General features: G+C 40.6%; 1 protein-coding gene across 4 annotated transcripts in view; it reads right to left on the bottom strand.

The window, feature by feature from the left end:
- Positions 1-20,432, bottom strand: part of OSBPL11 (oxysterol binding protein like 11) — an 86,901-nt gene that overhangs the window by 55,458 nt on the left and 11,011 nt on the right. For all 4 annotated transcript variants that reach the window (XM_039477592.2, XM_074404198.1, XM_074404200.1 and 1 more), the window contains 4 exons: positions 8,160-8,228; positions 5,289-5,464; positions 4,110-4,189; positions 874-1,050 (listed from right to left, as the gene is read on the bottom strand). In XM_039477592.2, the coding sequence (XP_039333526.1) occupies positions 874-1,050; positions 4,110-4,189; positions 5,289-5,464; positions 8,160-8,228 (502 nt within the window). The remainder of the gene's footprint in view (positions 1-873; positions 1,051-4,109; positions 4,190-5,288; positions 5,465-8,159; positions 8,229-20,432) is intronic.

Below are 20,432 nucleotides of genomic sequence, written 5' to 3'. Positions count from 1 at the left end.
CACCATGCCCAGCCATAAAATTGTGTGTGTGTGTGTGTGTGTGTGTGTGTGTGTGTGTGTGTTTTGTTTGTTTTAGAGACAGATCTCATTATGTCATTATGATGCCCAGGCTGGTCTTGAACTACTGTGCTCAGGCGATCCTCCTGTCTTAGCCTCCCAAAGAGTTAGAATTACAGGCATGGGACACTGCACCCAGCCACCATTTGTTTTTTTTTCTGCAACAGGGTTTCACTCTGCTACCCAGGCTGGAGTGCTGTGGCACAATCATAGCTCACTGCAACCTCAAACTCCTGGGCTTAAGGGGTCCTCCCACCTCAGCTACTTGGGTATTTGGTACTGTAGGTGCACATCACCACCACCAGCTAAAATTAAAAAAAAAAATTTTTTTTTTAGAGACAGGGTCTGACTTTGTTGCCCAAGCTGGTTGCAAATTCCTAGGCTCCCACTATCCTCCCACCTTGGCTTCCCAAAGCGCTGAGATTACAGCCTTGATTCATCATGCCTGGTCTATAACAGTTTGCTTGTTTTTTTAAAGAATCACTTGTTTGGCTATACAGCCTTTCTGCTAGGCTTAATTACCCTTTTGATCATAAAATTTACATCAAAAGAGTCTGTGCTTTTACTGGAGAATTTAAAGATACCGACTTCTGAAAAATGACCACGTACCTAGTATATAGCTGACAGACATGAGGAAACTTAAGACACTCTATATATTCAGGGAATTAAACATTAAACATTATCTCAGCATATTAGATGGGAAACAATGAAGACCCTTGAAACACACAAACAGTATTTATGGGGTTTTTTTTGGTGACAAAACCAAGCAGGTAAGATCATTTTGTACATTTTAACTTGACTTTAATTCATACTTACTTCTCTGACTTCCACAAGATGGTCTGGAGGTAAATTAGTTCTTTTGCTCACTGATTGCAGTTTGGAATGTCCAACATTAAAAAAAGAAATGGTATTTTGACTTGGTCTCCTCTGCGATATAGGAGAATTACCACTAGAAGCAAGTGAAAAACTCCGTGACTTCAGAGGAGGATTATTCTGTTAGACAAAGAAAATCATTGCTTTTGTTTTCTTCTTTAATTTAGGATGTCTAGCCATCAAACTACACTTAAGACCTACACATAAGCAATGTCTAAACTAAATTAACTGAACAGACTACAAGAACATTTCCGAAGATGATAAAATCTGAGATACTTAAAGTTTAAACATTTTACATATCCCAAAGTAAACAGATAATTTATTTAGAAAATTATTTTCCAGCTTTGTGCTGTCAAAAAATATTCTTTCACATCTTACAACTATTAGAATAACAAAAAGTTTCTGATTTCAGATTTTTAAACACCATGTTTTTTCTTTTTTTTTATTTTTTATTTTTTGAGACTGAGCCTCAGCCTGTCGTGCAGTGGTGTGATCTTGGCTCACTGCAACCTTTGATTCACAGATTCAAGTGATTCCCCTGCCTCAGCCTCCTGAGTAGCTGGGATTACAGGTGTACGCCACCATACCTAGTTAATGTTTGTATTTTTAACAGAGACAGGGTTTTGCCATGTTGGCCAGGCTGGTCTTGAACTCCTGATCTCAGGTAATCTGCCCACCTTAGTTTCCCAAAGTGCTCAGATTACAGGCTGTTAGCCACCATGCCCAGCCTTAAACACCATGATTAACACAAAAATGCACTCAGCAATATAGTACATTTCCTAATGTAACATGCCAAGTATCCTTTGATACAAACTAGTACTTTCTCACTGACAACGACTAGAATCTTGCAGTATGAGAAAAGCTGTTGTGTTGGATTTTCTGAAGACTAGGTTTTAGGCCGAAATTACAAACAGGTTTTAAAAAGTCACTTCTGGCCGGGCGCGGTGGCTCAAGCCTGTAATCCCAGCACTTTGGGAGGCCGAGGCGGGTGGATCACAAGGTCAAGAGATCGAGACCAACCTTGGTCAACAACGTGAAACCCCGTCTCTACTAAAAATACAAAAAATTAGCTGGGCATGGTGGCGCGTGCCTGTAATCCCAGCTACTCAGGAGGCTGAGGCAGGAGAATTCCCTGAACCCAGGAGGCGGAGGTTGCGGTGAGCCGAGATCGTGCCATTGCACTCCAGCCTGGGTAACAAGAGCGAAACTCCGTCTCAAAAAAAAAAAAAAAAAAAAAAAAGTCACTTCTGGGAGAAACCACCAGGAAGAATGATTTAAAAAAAAAAATAGTAAAAGACAATTTGTCATCACCTAGGTATGAAATCCTTTAAATCTGCTGCCCATATATTACTTTTCAGACATCTCTAACTTCAAATATCAAGTAGTAAGACTAAATATTTTCGCCTTGAAAAATATTTTTAAAAACACTCCAAAGAAGATACACAAATGATTAACCAATAAGCACATGAAAAGGTGCTTAACATGATTAGTCACTAGAAAAATGAAATCAAAACCACAATAGATTCCACTTCACATCCATTAAGATAATATAATAATTTTTTTGAAGAACAATAACAATTGTTGGCAAGAATACACAGAAATTAGAACTCTCATACATTGTTGATGGGAATGTAAAATAGTGTGGCCACTTTGGAAAACGGTTTGGCCCAGATAGACACCCTAGAGAAATCAAACCGTATGTTCACATAAAAACTTGAACACAAGTGTTCACGGCAGCATTATTCCTAATGTCTATAAAATGAAAATAGCCCAATGTCCACCAACCAATGAATGGATTAAAAAAAAGTAGTATATCTACATAGTATTATTCACTCAGCAATATAGTACACTTAAAAAGGTATACAATAGGCCGGGCGCGGTGGCTCAAACCTGTAATCCCAGCACTTTGGGAGGCCGAGACGGGTGGATCACAAGGTCAAGAGATCGAGACCATCCTGGTCAACATGGTGAAACCCCGTCTCTACTAAAAATACAAAAAAAAAATCAACTGGGCATGGTGGTGTGTGCCTGTAATCCCAGCTACTCAGGAGGCTGAGGCAGGAGAATTGCCTGAACCCAGGAGGTGGAGGTTGCGGTGAGCCGAGATTGCGCCATTGCACTCCAGCCTGGGTAACAAGAGCGAAACTCCGTCTCAAAAAAAAAAAAAAAAAAAGGTATACAATATTATGTACTCAGCAATATAGTACATTAGGATATGTACTATATTGCAGTTTTCAGTAACTAATGTACATTATTGGGATTTATTTTAATATCCATATTCATTAAAATAATGGGCCAGTACAGTGGCTCACGCATGTAATTTCATTACTTTGCGAGGCCAAGGTGTACAGATCATGAGGTCAGGAGATCGAGACCACTAGGAAATGTACTATATTGCTGAGTGCATAATATTGTATAGATACATTACTTTTTTTTTTTATGTACTATAGCCTTCAAAAAGGAATAAAGTACTGATACATGCAACAACATGAATGAACCTTGAAGACATTATGCTAAATGAAAGAAACCAGATGCAATAAACCCCCTAATACATGGTTCAATTTACATAAAATTCCCAGAATAGACAAATCCATGGAACAGAAAACAGATTAGTGTTTGCTAGAGGATTGGGAAGTGGAGAACAGAGAGTTACTGTTAATGGCTCTGGGTTTTTTATCTTTTGGTGGGAGGGATGAAAATGCTTTGAAATTAGAAAGTTGCAATGGGGCAGGGCATGGTGGCTCATGCCTGTAATCCCAGCACTTTAGGAGGCCAAGGCAGGTGGATCACTTGAGGTCAGGAGTTCACCAACATGGTGAAACCCTGTCTCTACTAAAAATACAAAAATCAGCTGGGTGTGGTGGTGCGTGCCTATAGTCCCAGCTACTCGGGAGACTAAAACAGGCGAATCGCTTGAACCTAGGAGGTGAAAGTTTCAGTGATCCAAGATCATGCTACTGCACTCCAGCCTGGACCACAGAGTGAGACTCCATCTCAAAAAAAAAAAAAGTGGCAATGGTTGAACAACCTTGTAAATATACTACAAACCACAGGATTATACACACTTTAAAAGGATGAATTTTACAGTATGTGAACAGCATCTCAATTTTAAAAGGTAAAAAACAAAAAATATTCCCTCCTAATTTTTGTATATTAAGATTGTATATAAATCTACATACCTTTCCAATAGCTTCAGTATGATGTTGTGTACATATCTGAAGTCTGCTAACCCAATGCTGTCGCTCTTTTGCATCTGTAGCTGTTAATATAAAAGTTATTTTATATTTATTTATTTTGGAACACAATTAATCACCTACAGTATGAATATCGTATCACTGATACACAGATACTGGTCTTACTCTCACTAGAGCAAACTTCCCTGACTGCAGGGAGGCAGAAAAGAGGCCAAAGCACCAACCTTGTTAGGGAACACAGTAGCTGGATGTGGCTACTTCATTAAAAGGATAAATTACATGCAGTGAGGTGAGGATGTGAGACTGACATGTTGTAACTCATAAAAATAGGTTTTATTAAGTATTTGATGTGTAATCAATACTTTCACATCTGTAGGAGCACACCCACTTAAGATTACCATTTTATTTTGTGTATTTATTAAACAAAAAACTTCTATATAAATTACATTTACCTTAAGAGAAGTTACACTTTTTCTTTTTTTTGGAGACAGAGTATCACTCTGTCACCAGGCTGGAGTGCAGTGGTGCGATCTTGGCTCACTGCAACCTCCAACTCCCTGGTTCAAGCAATTTCTCCTGTCTTGGCCTCCCAAGCAGCTGGGATTACAGGCACCTGCCACCACACTGGGCTAAATTTTGTATTTTTAGTAGAGATAGGGTTTCACCATGTTGGCCAAGATGGTCTCGATCTCCTGACCTCATGATCTGTATACCCTAGCCTTGCAAATTACTGGAATTACATGCGTGAGCCACTGCACTGGCTCATTATTTTAATGAATACAGACATAAAAATAAATCCCAATAATGTACATTAGTTACTGAAAACTGCAAAGACAGCATATAAACCAAACCAAGTAAAGGGGAGAAATACATTAAAAATATCATTTAAAGTCTATGTTTCTAGATTTTCAGTAGTCAGTTTCATCTGCACCATTTTTTAGAGGGGCCAGTCCTAAACAAACATACATTGTCCCACTTGAAAAAAAGTTACTTATTACAGCAGATTTCATAAATTTCCAAAGCAGTTTCAAGGTTTGGAATATTGTACTTATATCACTGACAAGAGTAGTTACCATTTACAAAGCCCAAATGAAAGCATGTAATACACCAAAGGCTCAAATATAGAAGAACATCACAGTATTAATTCTCATATGTTGGTCATACCTCTGAGTTTATATTGTTCCCCACTGGCAGCGTTTACAGTGAAGGTGTGAGAATCCTCATCACTGGGTGATATTACAGCTCCTGCAAGCTGCAAAGTTCCTCTAGGTTTTTGATTTCTAGACTGTTCATTCACAAAGTACTCCAACAGCCCAGCTTCATTGTTTAAAACAAAAAACCTGTAATGATTTTTTAAAATCCATAATTTGTAAACATTTTCCCTCAGCAAACTAAAGCAAAGCAAATGTCAACCCTTATACATTTTGGGGTTTTGCTATTAAAAAAAATAAAATTTAAATGCATTTCAAAGTACTTGGAAATACTAGATTGAGTTTTCTAGCAGTGAAGATTACTAAAAATTGAATGAGTTTAATAAAAGATATAAACCCTTCAGCTGAGGGAGAGGCATTTATTAAGTAAGAGGCCTATCAGTTAATGCATGAAAGGAAGCAAAGATATTGTATCCTTTCAGAGAAAGGTTTTTCCCCAGAATTAATTAACCGAGGGTAAACTACCAAAGGACAAATGGTAGTGAAAATTTTTATTAAAATTAAGTGGAAATAAATAAAAATATGAGCTCTGAAGTTAAGGCAAGATATGCTAAGCAAGATATGCATCTGATTTAAGATTTAATCAGTGAAATATGCAATGAGAATAACAGTGTAAAAAAGATTTTGTGGGCCGGGCGCTGTGGCTCAAGCCTGTAATCCCAGCACTTTGGGAGGCCGAGGCGGGTGGATCATGAGGTCAAGAGATCGAGACCATCCTGGTCAACATGGTGAAACCCCGTCTCTACTAAAAATACAAAAAATTAGCTGGGCATGGTGGTGCGTGCCTGTAATCCCAGCTACTCAGGAGGCTGAGGCAGGAGAATTGCCTGAACCCAGGAGGCGGAGGTTGCGGTGAGCCGAGATTGCGCCATTGCACTCCAGCCTGGGTAACAAGAGCGAAACTCCATCTCAAAAGAAAAAAAAAGAAAAAGATTTTGTGAATGTATCATTAAATAGGTAAAAACTAAAGATTACTTCTGTTTAAAAATGAAAAGTCTGCAATTGGAGATGCAGAAGCAAAGGAACTTGAAACTAAATGATGACATGCTGATACACTCTGGAAAAGAATTTGATGAAATACTCACACACTTTGGAAAATAATGTTCTGATTTGGTTCTAGACTAACTACTTTCAAAAATACACTTCAGAGATTCCAATTTAAGTAAATGTAATAATTTTTTTTTTTTTTGAGATAGAGTTACTCTTAGTCGTCCAGGCTGGAGTGCAGTGGTGTCATCTCAGCTCACTGCAACCTCCGCCTCTCAGGTTGAAGCAATTCTCGTGCCTCAGCCTCCTGAGTAGCTGGGATTACTGTGCCCAGACCCCTTTTTAAAAAGTAACTCTAGGGTGGACGTGGTAGCTCATACCTGTAATCCCAAGACTTTGGGAGGCCGAGGCAGATGATTTGCCTGAGCTCAGGAATTCGAGACCAGCCTGGGCAACACGGTGAAACCATGTCTATACTAAAATACAAAAAATTAGCTGGGTTTGGTGCCATGTGCCTCTAATCCCAGCTACTTCGGAGGCTAAGATATTAGAATTGCTTGAACCTGGGAGGTGGAAATCACGGTGAGCCGAGATCACACCACCGCATTCCAGCCTGGGTGCCAGAAAGAGACTCCAGCTCAGGGAAAAAAAAAAAAAAAGAAAGTAACTCTAAAAGGGCCGGATGGGTTGAGATTGCTTGAGTCCAGGACTTATAGACCAGTCTGGCCAACATGGTAAAACCCTGTCTTCACAAAAAAACACAAAAATTAGTTGGATGTGGTAGTGCATGCCTGTAGTCCCAGTTACTTGGGAGGCTGGGGCAGGAGGATCATTTGAGCCTAAGAGGTGGAGGTTACAGTGAGCTGAGATCACGCCACTGTACTCCAGCCTGGGCAAGTACCCTTTCTCCAAAAAATTAATTAGTTAAATTAAAAAGTAACTCTAAAAAGTTTTAAACTTTTAAAATTCATGTTTGGGTGGCCAGGCATGACGCCTCATGCCTGTGATCCCAGCACTTTGGGAGGCCAAGGCAGGTGGATAACATGAGGTCAGGAGTTCAAGACTAGTCTGACCAAAATGGTGAAACCTCTGTCTCTGCAAAAAACACAAAAATTAGCCAGGTGTGGTAGGACATGTCTGTAATTCTAACTACTCAGGAGGCCAGAGAATCACTTGAACCTGGGAGGTGAAGGTTGCAGTGAGCCCAGATCATGCCATTGCATGTTCATCCAGCTAGGTGACACAGCAAGACTCCATCTCAAAAAAAAAAAAAAATTCATGTTTGGGTTTGGAGAAGTCTGGCATTCTACATGTTAGCCTGTTCTATACTAGAACTTGGTCGACAATTTGATCCAGTTTAATATGCCTGCCCCACAACTACCAATTCTACAAAGAATTTGAGATAGCTGGTTTTCCTGCTTCCTGACAGCATGTGTGACCCTGGGCTGGTTACATAATTTCTCCAAGATCCCAGAGAAGTTGTGAATCTGGCACAAGATGGGAACCTAACACAAATGTGTTTGCTACCTCCAAACCCCTACCTGTCCTCCCCAGGAATCTACTTCTGCAAGTATAAAACGCTCAAGGCAGGTGAACAAGTGATTCTAGTCCTAATACAACAGTAACAACTGAGGCATTTAGAGGCTGCCACTTGGACAGATATCAATTTTTCCCACCCTCTAAGAAGAAGTCACCAAACTTTTTGAAAATGTGGCAAATCCTTCTCTAAAAGGTTTCCCAGCCATGTTTGTCTGAAGTAATATCAAAATATAAAATAATCAGGCCCTATTTCTGGTCTCTTAGGAGAGATTGATGTGACACAAATAATCACACTTACCTGTACTGCCACCCAGTGACAAGGTTGGTATACTTCATTAAATAGCCACACACGTTTTCCATGTGATCACTGTTTCAAAAAGAAAAAGCCAAAGTTAGTAAAAATTAGAAGAAATCCCAGGAAGATAATGGTACAATTTTCAGAATAGCAGCAGACACATATATGCTCTATAAACGCCTCATATTTTACCCAGAAATAAAATGTATAGGTCAACAGAGGCATTTAATTTCCCAAATTACGTATCTACAGGACTTTATCAATTTCCTCAAAACAAATGCAATACCTCATAAATTACATATTATTATAAATATTCCAAATGTAAAATCGTTATACAAATATAAAATTATATAAACATAAAACAAGTATATTATAAATGGATTGGCCAGGCACAGTGGCTTGAGCCTGTAATCCCAGCACTTTGGGAGGCCAAGGCAGGAGGATCACTTGAGGTCAGGAGTTTGAGACCAGCCTGGCCAACATGGTGAAATCCCGTCTCTACTAAAAACACAAAGATTAGCCGGGTGTGGTGGTAAGTGCCTATAGTCCCAGCTACTTGGGAGACTGAGGCAGGAGAATCACTTGAACCCAGGAGATGAAGGTTGCATTAAGCTGAGATCTCACCACTGCATTCCAGCCTGGGTGACAGAGTGAGACGCTATCTCAAAACAAAAACAAAAACCAGAAAAACTTACTCTTTGTCTATTTTGTCCTGTTGCTCCATAATCTGAATATGTTCCTCCATAATCTGAATATTTGATACATTCTGCATCAATCCATAAAAGGTCTGAGGCAGTACACGGCCTAAATATTTTCTCAAAGTGCCAAGATATTTCCTAATTCGCTATTTTGGGAATTACTCCTTAAGCTAGGTTCTCTACACCAAGCTTTCATTACTAGGTAAGTGTCAAGTCATAGCCATTAGCATGTAATAAAAACATCACAACTCAATTATAGTTCAATTCCTCTGGTTCTAAGACTGTATGTATTCTTCAAATGTATGTGAACTGTGGGGCAAAACTTTCTTAAAACCTTATATATACTTTTTATACCTAAGAAAAAGAGCCGGGCGTGGTGGCTCAAGCCTGTAATCCCAGCACTTTGGGAGGCCGAGGTGGGTGGATCACGAGGTCGAGAGATCGAGACCAACCTGGTCAACATGGTGAAACCCCGTCTCTACTAAAAATACAAAAAATTAGCTGGGCATGGTGGTGCGTGCCTGTAATCCGAGCTAGTCAGGAGGCTGAGGCAGGAGAATTGCCTGAACCCAGGAGGCAGAGGTTGCGGTGAGCCGAGATCGCGCCATTGCACTCCAGCCTGGGTAACAAGAGCGAAACTCCGTCTCAAAAAAAAAAAGAAAAAAGAAAAAGAAAATTTTTATTTCAAAGCAATAAAATAAAATATATCATCTTTATTCAGTTGCTACTCTCATATTACTTACTGAAGGTACTCCCCATTTTGGTCATATCTAAGTTATTTATTTCAGTCATTTAACAGCTCAAGTGACCCTCCTACTTCAGCACTGTGAGTAGCTAAAACTACAGGAATGTACAACCATGACCAGCTAATTTTTTAATTTTTCTGGAGATGGGATCTCACTATGTTGCCCAGGCTGGTCTCAAACTCCTGGGCTCAAGTGATCTTACTGTTTCAGCTTCCCAAAGTGTTGGGATTACAGGCATGAGCCATGAATTTTTAAAAGCGTATAATTTCAGTAACAACAATCGCTAAAAAGACCCTAAGTATATCTATTTTGTTTTTTTTGTTTGTTTGTTTTTGAGACAGAGTCTTGCTCTGTTCCCCAGGCTGCAGTACAGTGGCATAATCTCAGCTCACTGTAACTTCTGCCTCTGGGGCTCATGTGATTCTCCTTACTCTGCCTGCCAAGTAGCTGGGAATACAGGCACCTGCCACCATGCCCAGCTAATTTTTGTATTTTTAGTAGAGATGGAGTTTCACCATGTTGGCCAGGCTGGTCTCAAACTCCTAACTTCAAGTGATCAGCCTGCCTCAGCCTCCTAAAGCATTACGATTACAGGCATGAGCCACTGTGCCTGGCCCTAAGTGTATCTTCTTATTTCACATTAGAGTAATGTTCTGTGTATAATTTTCTAATGTTGTTAATATTTTGTTGATTCATAGATCTAAAGAGTTAACTTTCTGGAAAAAAAAAAAAAACGATATTGACATGGTTTATTTGGTAGTAGCATGAAGTCAGTCTCAAAAGAACCAGGAACTCAAATAAGCAAGGGTAAACTGCTAGCCTATTTTTATTATATAAAACAGCTGTCTCCAGGTTACAAAGAACCAACTTGAAAACAGCCTATTCTTTGGAACAGCTGGTTGCAATGTCCCTCCCTCATTCTTCTCCTATTCCATGTATCCCAAGAAATAGCCACGACTCAAGGTAAACGGCTGGTGTGGAACCACCGTGCCATCTGGTGATCAGCATAAAAAGCACTCTGTGACTGAACATCTTTTGTTCACACTTCCTTTTCTTTTACCTTCTTATAACTGAGTTATGTGTGAAATTTTAGGGCCTGGTGTAGTGCTTCATGCCTGTAATCTTAACACTTTGGGAGGCTGAGATGGGACAACTCCTCGAGTCCAGGAGTTTGAGACTAGCCTGGGCAACATAGGGAGACCCACCCCACCTCTAAAAACAACAAAGGAAATCAAACGTGTAAATTTTTATAGAAGATTTAATGTGGCTGTTAATATGAATAAAATCTAGCTATTGAAGTGGGAACATACCACATATCTAATTATACTATTTTAGATTCTATAAAATAGAAATGATGGTCTGAAAGAGACTAATACACTGAAAAATAAGCTATGAAAAAGTTCATTTCTTCTTTAGTCCTCCAAAAACTTCACTGGTCAACAAATTGGGTATATTTCTGATCTTTTAAACTTGTTAACATTTAATTGAGATTAGTAGTGGAAGCTGATAGTCTATAAAAATAGCTGATTAACTGAATTTTGCCAAGTAGCTTTATTTAGTTTGATACTCATTTTCCCTTAAATATCTTAATAAAAATTCCTTCAATTCTTTAATCTCCATTACTATAACATACTTATTTCTTAACTCTCTTTATTAGACTTAAGATTTATAAAAGTTTTCAAAATTAAGCTACTTTTTAAACAGTTTTAAATCCTTTCAAATCAAAACAATTACTCAATACCTACCAAATGCACAGCACTCTGAAAAACCATAGAAAAACGTAAGAATATCAAAAGGGAATAACTCTCCATCCCAAATCTATAATCTAATCTAAGAGAAATATATCTCCTTGAAGAAAAAGATAGTAATATGGGCTCCTGCTACTGGAAAAAACACAATGCGACTATATTTTCAGTTACCAAACAAATAAAAAAGGCATTAAACACACACACAGGATTCAGTAGTGAGTGAGAAGGCTGAAATGACTAGATCTGATGACTAAGTAGACGTGAAGTGAGAGAAAGAGTGAAGGTGAGAGAGAAAGGACAAGGGCAACGCTCAGATTTCCAGCTGGACAACAGGGTAGATAACTAATGCCTTCATTGAGATAGGCCTCATAGACAAGTTTTGGATTTGTTCCAATTTAAGACGTTAAATTTAATGGACCTGCAAGACTATACAGGGAGACATCCAGTAAGGCAGCATGATTAGGGCTTGGCAGTCATCAGCAGATAAGCATAAAACAGGTATCTGAAGCTACAGAAGTAAAGAAGGTCACTCAGGAAATACTACTAAATGACAAGAGATGGGACAGGGTCTAAGAGAAAACTCTAAGGAAAAGTTTTAAGGGAAAGGGGAATACAGAGAAGAGATCAGGAACAGCTGAGCAGTGGGAAGAAAACTAAGAGCATGGAAAGATAGAAACCAGAGACAGTGTTTCAAGATAAGTCTGTGGTCAAGAATATTCAGTGGCCAGGCACCTTGGCTCACACCTATAATCCCAGCAGCACTTTAGGAGGATCACTTGAGCTAGGAGTTTGAGACCAGCCCGGGCATCACAGTGAGAGCTAGTCTCTACAAAAAATATAAAAATTAGCCAGGCAGGGTGGCATATGCCTGTAATCCCATCTACTCAGAACACTGAGATGGGAGGATTGCTTGAGCCCAGAAAGTTGAGGCTGTTGCAATCATGCCATTGCACTCCAGCCTGGGAAACACAGCAAGACCCTGTCTCAGGCCAGGCACAGTGGCTCATGCCTGTAATCCCAGCACTTTGGGAGGCTGAGGCGGGTGGATCATTTGAGGTCAGGAGTTCAAGACCAGCCTAGCCAACATGGCAAAACTCCATCTCTACTAAAAATACAAAAATAAGCTGGGCGTGATAGTGCACGCCTGTGGTCCAAGCTACTCAGAGGAAGCTGGGGCGGGAGAATCACTTGAACCGGGTAGGCAGAGATTACAATGGGCCGAGATCGCATTACTACACTCCAGACTGGGCAACAGAGCAAGACTCCATCTCAAAAATCAATCAAACAATCGATCACAAACTAGATGCCCTGAGGGTACTGTCTTATGCTTTTAGAAATATTTCACAAAGTTTGAGAAGCAGAGCTATATAAAACGTTTGCCTGTAAAAATCAAAAGAAAGAAGAGAGGAAAAAAAAGTATTCTTAACCTAATTATCACAGACAATTCACTGGCCATTTGATGACAGAGCCTGAATGAAGACATGACGGAAGAAACTCCTACATGGAAAAGTAGAAAGTTACCTCTAGAATCTCTGCAAAGTTAGGGAGCTTTGAAAGAGCACAGGCTTAACACCTAGGATTTGAATTTCAGTATGACCTTAGGCAAACAGCACTGAATCTCAGCCTGGATTTCTTCATCTCCAAATGGGGACAAGAACATTTATCTTGCAGATTTATAATGAGGAGAGAATAAGAAATAATACATTTCAACCTCTATATATTTGTGTTTTTAAAAACATGTATTTTTTTAAATTTCAATAACTTTTGAGGTACAAGTGGTGTTTGGATACATGGATGAATTTATAGTGAAGTCAGATTTTAGTGCAACCATCATCTGAGTAGTGTACACTGTACTCAATATGTACTTTAATCCCTCACCCCTCTGTCCACTCTCTCCCATTTTGAGTCTCCAATGTCCGTTATACCACTCTATATGTCTTGGCATACCCATAACTTAGCTTAGCTCCCACTTATAAGTGAGAACAGAGGGTATTTGGTTTTCCATTCCTGAGTTACCTCACATAGGATAATGGCCTCCAGCTCTATCCAAGTTGCTGCTGCAAAACACTTTAAATCTTTCCTATGGCTCAGTAGTATTCCTGCATGTATATATCTCACATTTTCCTCACTCATCGGTCGATCAACCTGTGTATATTTGAAGTATATTTCTTTTTTTTTTTTTTTTTTTTCCTTGAGACAGAGTTTCGCTCGTTACCCAGGCTGGAGTGCAATGGCGCGATCTCGGCTCATCACAACCTCCGCCCCCTGAGTAGCTGGGATTACAGGCATGTGCCACCATGCCCAGCTAATTTTTTGTATTTTTAGTAGAGACGGGGTTTCACCATGTTGACCAGGCTGGTCTCGATCTCTTGACCTCGTGATCCACCCGCCTCGGCCTCCCAAAGTGCTGGGATTACAGGCGTGAGCCACCGCGCCCAGCCCTGAAGTATATTTCAACATGGTAAGCACAAGAAATATTGATTCTCTCCACTCCAGGAAGTCAATTCTTCTGCAGGCAAAGGATTCCTTTTCTTTTCTTTTTTTTTTTTTTTTTTAAGAGTCGGGGTCTCATTCTGTTGCCTAGACCGAAATACAGTGGTATCATCATGGCTCACTGCAGCCTCCAACTCCCCAGGCTCAAGCAATCCTCCCGCCTCGGCATTCTGAGATTACAGATGTGAGCCACCATACCCAGCTCCAACTGGTCATCTTCTAGATTGGTTATCTTTCTTACCTTGTTAGCCTGACCCTTTCAAATGGGAATAATGGGACCTAAAAGGTCCTCAGACTTCCAATTGGCATGAGCCACCACATTCACCCTTATTTTAAAAAATAATTATTGTGCCGGGCGCGGTGGCTCAAGCCTGTAATCCCAGCACTTTGGGAGGCTGAGGCGGGTGGATCACGAGGTCAAGAGATCGAGACCATCCTGGTCAACATGGTGAAACCCCATCTCTACTAAAAATACAAAAATTAGCTGGGCATGGTGGTGCACACCTGTAGTCCCAGCTACTCGGGAGGCTGAGGCAGGAGAATTGCTTGAACCCAGGAGACAGAAGTTGTGGTGAGCCGAGATCACGCCATTGCACTCCAGCCTGGATAACAAGAGTGAAACTCCATTTCAAAAAAAAATAATAATTATTATTATTGTATTTTTTCCAGTACGTATTTTGTCAGCAACTATAAAGTATTTGAGATTTACCCTACTTGCAAGCTAACAAATTAACTTGCCACAGTTTCATATATGCTGGCAGAGGACATGAGACTCCTAAATTAGAGACAAAGACTTCGGTTCTCACAGCAATAGCAATAGACAGATTATCAGCTCATCACACAGGGCAACTGCTGAGGAACATGTGATGCCTACGTATGCAGTGGGTGATGTTACAGGAAAGGAACTTAAAGCTTAGGAAACTCAAATCTTGTAATAAACACCAAGTGGACCTGACTTCTGCTTGAGAGAGACATTATCTTACTAGACAGTAAATAAACCTGATTATTTGTTTTGGAGGGAGATACAATCTCTAACTTCCAAGGCTGTCTGCCATACAAACAATCTTGAAAAAAAAACAGTACAGAACAAACGACACCACCTCTGCTCACAGACATGCAGGAACATAAGAGAGGCATGACGAACTGTCTCCCAAAAAGTATTACAAGTTTATTACAGTGAAAAGTCTCTTACCCAACCCTATCTTCCAGCTGCCAGTTCGTCTTTTCAGAAGTAAGAACTACAGAACTTTCTCAGCACCTAACAACTCCATCCAAATATCTGCTGTAAGAGACTTGACCAAAACTCTCACTTGGTTTCTAGCAGCATAAGGCTGCATCCCTAGGATGACCCCAGTCCCCCACTAAATTACTTGCCTGAGAAAGTTCAATGTTGCCAGGAGAATTTACCATCTTTTCTAGCCAACATCTGACCATAGGTTCCTGACTTCCCTTTCTTGGAGCATTTTTTAAAAAGTTTACAGGTTGGGTGCGTTGGCTCACACCTCTGCTTTGGGAGGCCAAGGCAGGAGTATTACTCGAAGCAAAGAGTTTGAGAAAAGCCTGGCCAATGTAACAAGACCCCATCTCTAAAAATTATAAAAAATTTAATACAAGCTGGGCGCGGTGGCTCAAGCCTGTAATCCCAGCACTTTGGGAGGCTGAGGCGGGTGGATCACGAGGTCAAGAGATCGAGACCATCCTGGTCAACACGGTGAAACCCCGTCTCTACTAAAAATACAAAAATTAGCTGGGCATGGTGGTGCGTGCCTGTAATCCCAGCTACTCAGGAGGCTGAGGCAGGAGAATTGCTTGAACCCAGGAGGCGGAGGTTGCGGTGAGCTGAGATCGCGCCATTGCACTCCAGCCTGGGTAACAAGAGCGAAACTCTGTCTCAAAAAAAAAAAAAAAAAAAAAAAAAAAAAAAATTTAATACAAAAATTAGCTGAGCACGGTGGCAGGTACCTGTAATCCCAGGTACTTGGGAGGCTGAGGCAGGAGAATTGTTTGAACCCAGGACGCGGAGATAGGTGAGCCGAGATTGCACCACTGCACTCCAGCCTGGGTGACAGGGCAAGATTCCATCTCAAAACAAACAAACCAACCAAAAAATCAGTCAGGCGTGGGGGCAGGTGCCTGTACTCCTATCTGCTCAGGAGGCTGTGGGAGAAGGATCACTTGACCCAAGAGTTCAAGGCTGCAGTGAGCTATGATCATGCTGCTGCACTCCAGCATAGGCATGACAGAACCAGATCCTGTCTCAAAAACAAAAATAAAGGCCAGGTATGGTGACTTGTGCCTGTAAGCCCACCACTTTGGGAAGCCAAAGCAGGCAGATACCCAGGAGTTTGAGACCAGCCTGGACAACATGGTGGAACCCCATCTCTACAAAAAATACAAAAATTAGCCAGGCATGGTGGCACATGCCTGAAGTCCCAGCTACTTGGGAGGCTGAGGTCAGACAACCACTTGAACCCAGGAGGTAGAGGCTGCAGTGAGCTGTGATCTTACCACTGCACACCATCCTGGGGGACTTAAAGAGACACTGTCTCAAATAAATTTAATTAAAATAAAAACAATTAAAGAGGTTTTCAATTGTGCATATGCATCTCTTAAAAGTCAGAAATGTCTTTCTCAGGGACCTGAAAGCCACTATTTTGAAATACACTCATCAGGAAGGATGGGGCCCCTATTTCCCAGTCTCTATAGGAGGAGAGAATCCTAACTTCATTAACTGCCAGCTAGCAAACACAGTCTGGTCTAGTCACATTACACTGATCAACTCTTGGTAACTTTTTACTTCTCTGACTCTTATGAGGCCCCACTCTCCCTTCTCCTTCATTCTCCCTTCAAAATGCCTAATCACCTTGGCAGTTCAGCTCTTTCCCTCCCTGTCAGTAGCTACTGAATAAACTCTGTTCTCATCACTTTAAGGTCCAGCTGGGTTTATACCAGACAAAGGCAAGGACTTCCCTCAATGTCTTGCACATCTCTCCAAAAATTAACCTATGCACCTACAAGCACACACGTACACATACACACACACACACACACACACACACACACACACACACTTTGTTTTTTAAGGAAATGGCTGCAATTAAGACTGTTCTACAGCTTACTTTTTTTCATGAAACAGTTTTCTTAGGAATGGTTTCATTTCAACACATAACTCATCCTTAACATCTGCACAGTAAACCATCGTATAGTATTTACAAATTTAACCACTCCCCCTACCAATGGACATTTTCAGGCTTTTATTACAAACAATGCTGCAATGAACCGAGTCGTACAGATCTTTGTGTATATTTGTTAAAAGTGAAATTGCAAGGTGAGAACTATATGCATTTTTAGTTTTATAGATATTGCTAACCTACTCTTCAAAAAACTTCACCAATTTAACTCTCACCCTTCCATTTAAGGGGGCTTGATTCCTCACACCAGCGCTATGACAGCATTGTCTGCCAACAAAAACAGGGTGCAGCTTTTACCTATTAACAGGATGTTTGGACATTATTAGTAGACTTTTCAACATCCCCAATGTTGAAAATTAAGTTTCTAAAAGTTAAGTGTGACCAGGTGTGGTGGCTCAGACCTATAATCCAAGCACTTTGGGAGACCAAGGTTGGAGGAATGTCTGAGCCCAGGAGTTTGAGAAGAGCATGGGCAACATAGCGAAACTCTTATCTCTGTTTTTAAAAAAGTTAAAGCTGGGCACAGTGGCTCACGCCTATAATCCCAACGCTTTGAGAGGCTAAGGCGGATGGATCACCTAAGGTCAGGAATTTGAGACCAGCCTGGCCAACATGGCAAAACCCTGTCTCTACTAAAAATACAAAAAATACAAAAAAAAAAAAAATTAGCCAGGCATGGTGGCACATGCCTGTAATCCCACCTATGCAGGAGGCTGAGGCAAGAGAATTGCTTGAACTTGGGAGGCAGAGGTTGTAGTGAGCAGAGATCGTGCCACTGCACTCCAGCCTGGGTGACAGAGCAAGACTCCATCTCGAAAAAAAAAAAAAAAAGTTAAGTGTGAGGTAGTGTTACACAGCAGAATGAGCACCTAAGTGGGACAGAGAATTTCATTTAGACTTTCCCACTGACTGGCTCCATAAGTGACCTTAGTGAAATCACTTAATCTTTCTGGGCCTCAGTTTTCTCATATGTAGGTGAGATGCCCTTTTCAGCCTAAACTAAAATGTGTGTAAAAGACCCTCAATGGCCAACCACAGTGGCTCACACCTGTAATCCTAGCACCTTGGGAAGCCAAGGCAGGAGGGTCATTTGAGCCCAGGAGTTAGAAACCAGCCTAGCCGGGCGCGGTGGCTCAAGCCTGTAATCCCAGCACTTTGGGAGGCCGAGGCGGGTGGATCACGAGGTCAAGAGATCGAGACCATCCTGGTCAACATGGTGAAACCCCGTCTCTACTAAAAATACAAAAAAAAATTAGCTGGGCATGGTGGCACATGCCTGTAATCCCAGCTACTCAGGAGGCTGAGGCAGGAGAATTGCCTGAACCCAGGAGGCGGAGGTTGCGGTGAGCTGAGATCACGCCATTGCACTCCAGCCTGGGTAACAAGAGCGAAACTCTGTCTCAAAAAAAGAAAAAAAAAAAAAGAAACCAGCCTGGGCAACATGGCAAGACCCTGTCTCTACAAAAAATAAAATAAATTAACTGGGTGTGGTGGCATGCATCTGTGGTCCCAGTTACTTGGGAGGATGAGGTGGGAGGACTGCTTGAGCCCAGGAGGTCAAGTCTGCAGTAAGCTGTGTACTCCAGCCTGGGTGATATTGCAAAACCCTGTCTTAATAACAACTAAAAAAAGATCCTCAAAAATCAGAATGCTAAAGGTTTTGTTTTGCTCAATAGAAAACTGTTATTTCTCAAATTAAGTCTGAAAATAAAGGCAACATTATATTTCACATTAAAACTTTTAGAGAAAAGTAGAACTTTTTCTAGTACAATATTTCACTGACATAGTAATATTTACTTATGTCCCATATGCTGCTGCTTTTTTTTTTTTTTTTTTTGAGATAGAGTTTCACTCTTGTTGTCCTGGTTGGAGCACAATGGTGTGATCTTGGCTCACCACAACCTTCACCTCCTGGGTTCAAGCAATTCTCCTGCCTCAGCCTCCCGAGTAGCTGGGATTACAGGCATGTACCACCACACCTGGTTACTTTTATATTTTTAGTAGAGAGGGTGTTTCACCGTGTTAGTCAGGCTGGTCTCAAACTCCTGATCTCAAGTGATCCATCCACCTTGGCTTCCCAAAATGCTGGGATTATAAACGGGAGTCACTGCACCCAGCCGATACCTCATATACTTCTAAAACATCTTCATAGTAGCCATTTCAACGAGACCAAGACACCACAGACCAACGGAATGAGAGATTACTAAAAATCTCACTGCCGCCACCCCCATCTGAATGTCTATTCTATCTTTGTAGATACCTCTTTGGATTTAAACAATGCCTAGTTCCAAAATATACTTATAATAACACAGTATTTGTCCATAATAGCATAATCCATGAACTAGGAACAAAGAATGTATTCTTCCTTTAGACTTAATCTTTCTAAATTGAAAGTAAAAAGAAAAAGCAGAAAAGCATTTCCCTTTCTCCTTATTAAACAGAAAAAAGCAGCTGAATGGCACACAAGAAGCACCAGGTAATGTTCACTTTCACTCATTTATTATCTGAGTCAGGTCTTCTTTCAAAAATTTCATCTTTATGATCTAAGTAACAACAACTTCAAACATTCAGGTTTTCTCCTAAAATACCTACAAATATTATTGAAATACTTTTGAAAAAAAAAAAGACACAGAAAAGAAAAAGGTTTCATTTAAGAGACAAGGTCTTGCTATCTTACCCAGACTGTACTTGAACTCCTGGGTTCAAGCAATCCTCCTGTGTCAGCTTCCCGAGTTGGATTCCTTATAACAGTGTTCATCATAATTTTAGCTATCAAAATATATACCTTCAAACTCCCACTGACTACTGAAACTCCCTGTTGAAATTGAGCACCTCCCAATTACAAATACAAATATTCATATAATCAAATAATTCTATATCTTGAAAAGCTATAAAATCATCTGAAAATTTTAAAATATTACTTTAAAATAAACAATGTGTACTCTAAAAAGAAACCACATCTGAGTTACCAAGAATCTAACAATTTAAAAAAAATTCAAAAGGTATATAAGTCTCATATTTAGTATAGAATCTTCCTCATTGCTGATTTTTTTTGACATAGAGTCTTGCCCTGTCACTCAGGCTAGAATGTAGTGGCGGAATCTCAGCTCATTACAACCTCCCAGGCTCAAGCCATCCTCCTACCTCAGCCTCCTGAGTAGGTGGAATTAGAGACACGTGCCAATATGCCTAGTTAATTGTTATCTTTTTAGTAGAGACACAGTTCCATCATGTTGGCAAAGCTGGTCTCAAACTCCTGGCCTCAAGCGATCTGCCAGTCTCAGCCTCCCAAAATGCTGGGATTTCACCATCCCAGCAACCACCAAAATGCTGTGGGCCATCTTGCCCAGCCCTAACTGCTGATTTAAATGGAATCACTATATACCATGATAGCAAAACA

The sequence above is a fragment of the Saimiri boliviensis genome, chromosome 8 (assembly GCF_048565385.1).
Source record: "Saimiri boliviensis isolate mSaiBol1 chromosome 8, mSaiBol1.pri, whole genome shotgun sequence".
Taxonomy (NCBI): Eukaryota; Metazoa; Chordata; class Mammalia; order Primates; family Cebidae; genus Saimiri; species Saimiri boliviensis.
Note: the sequence above shows the minus strand (reverse complement) of the source record. Positions and strands in the feature narration are given on the sequence as shown.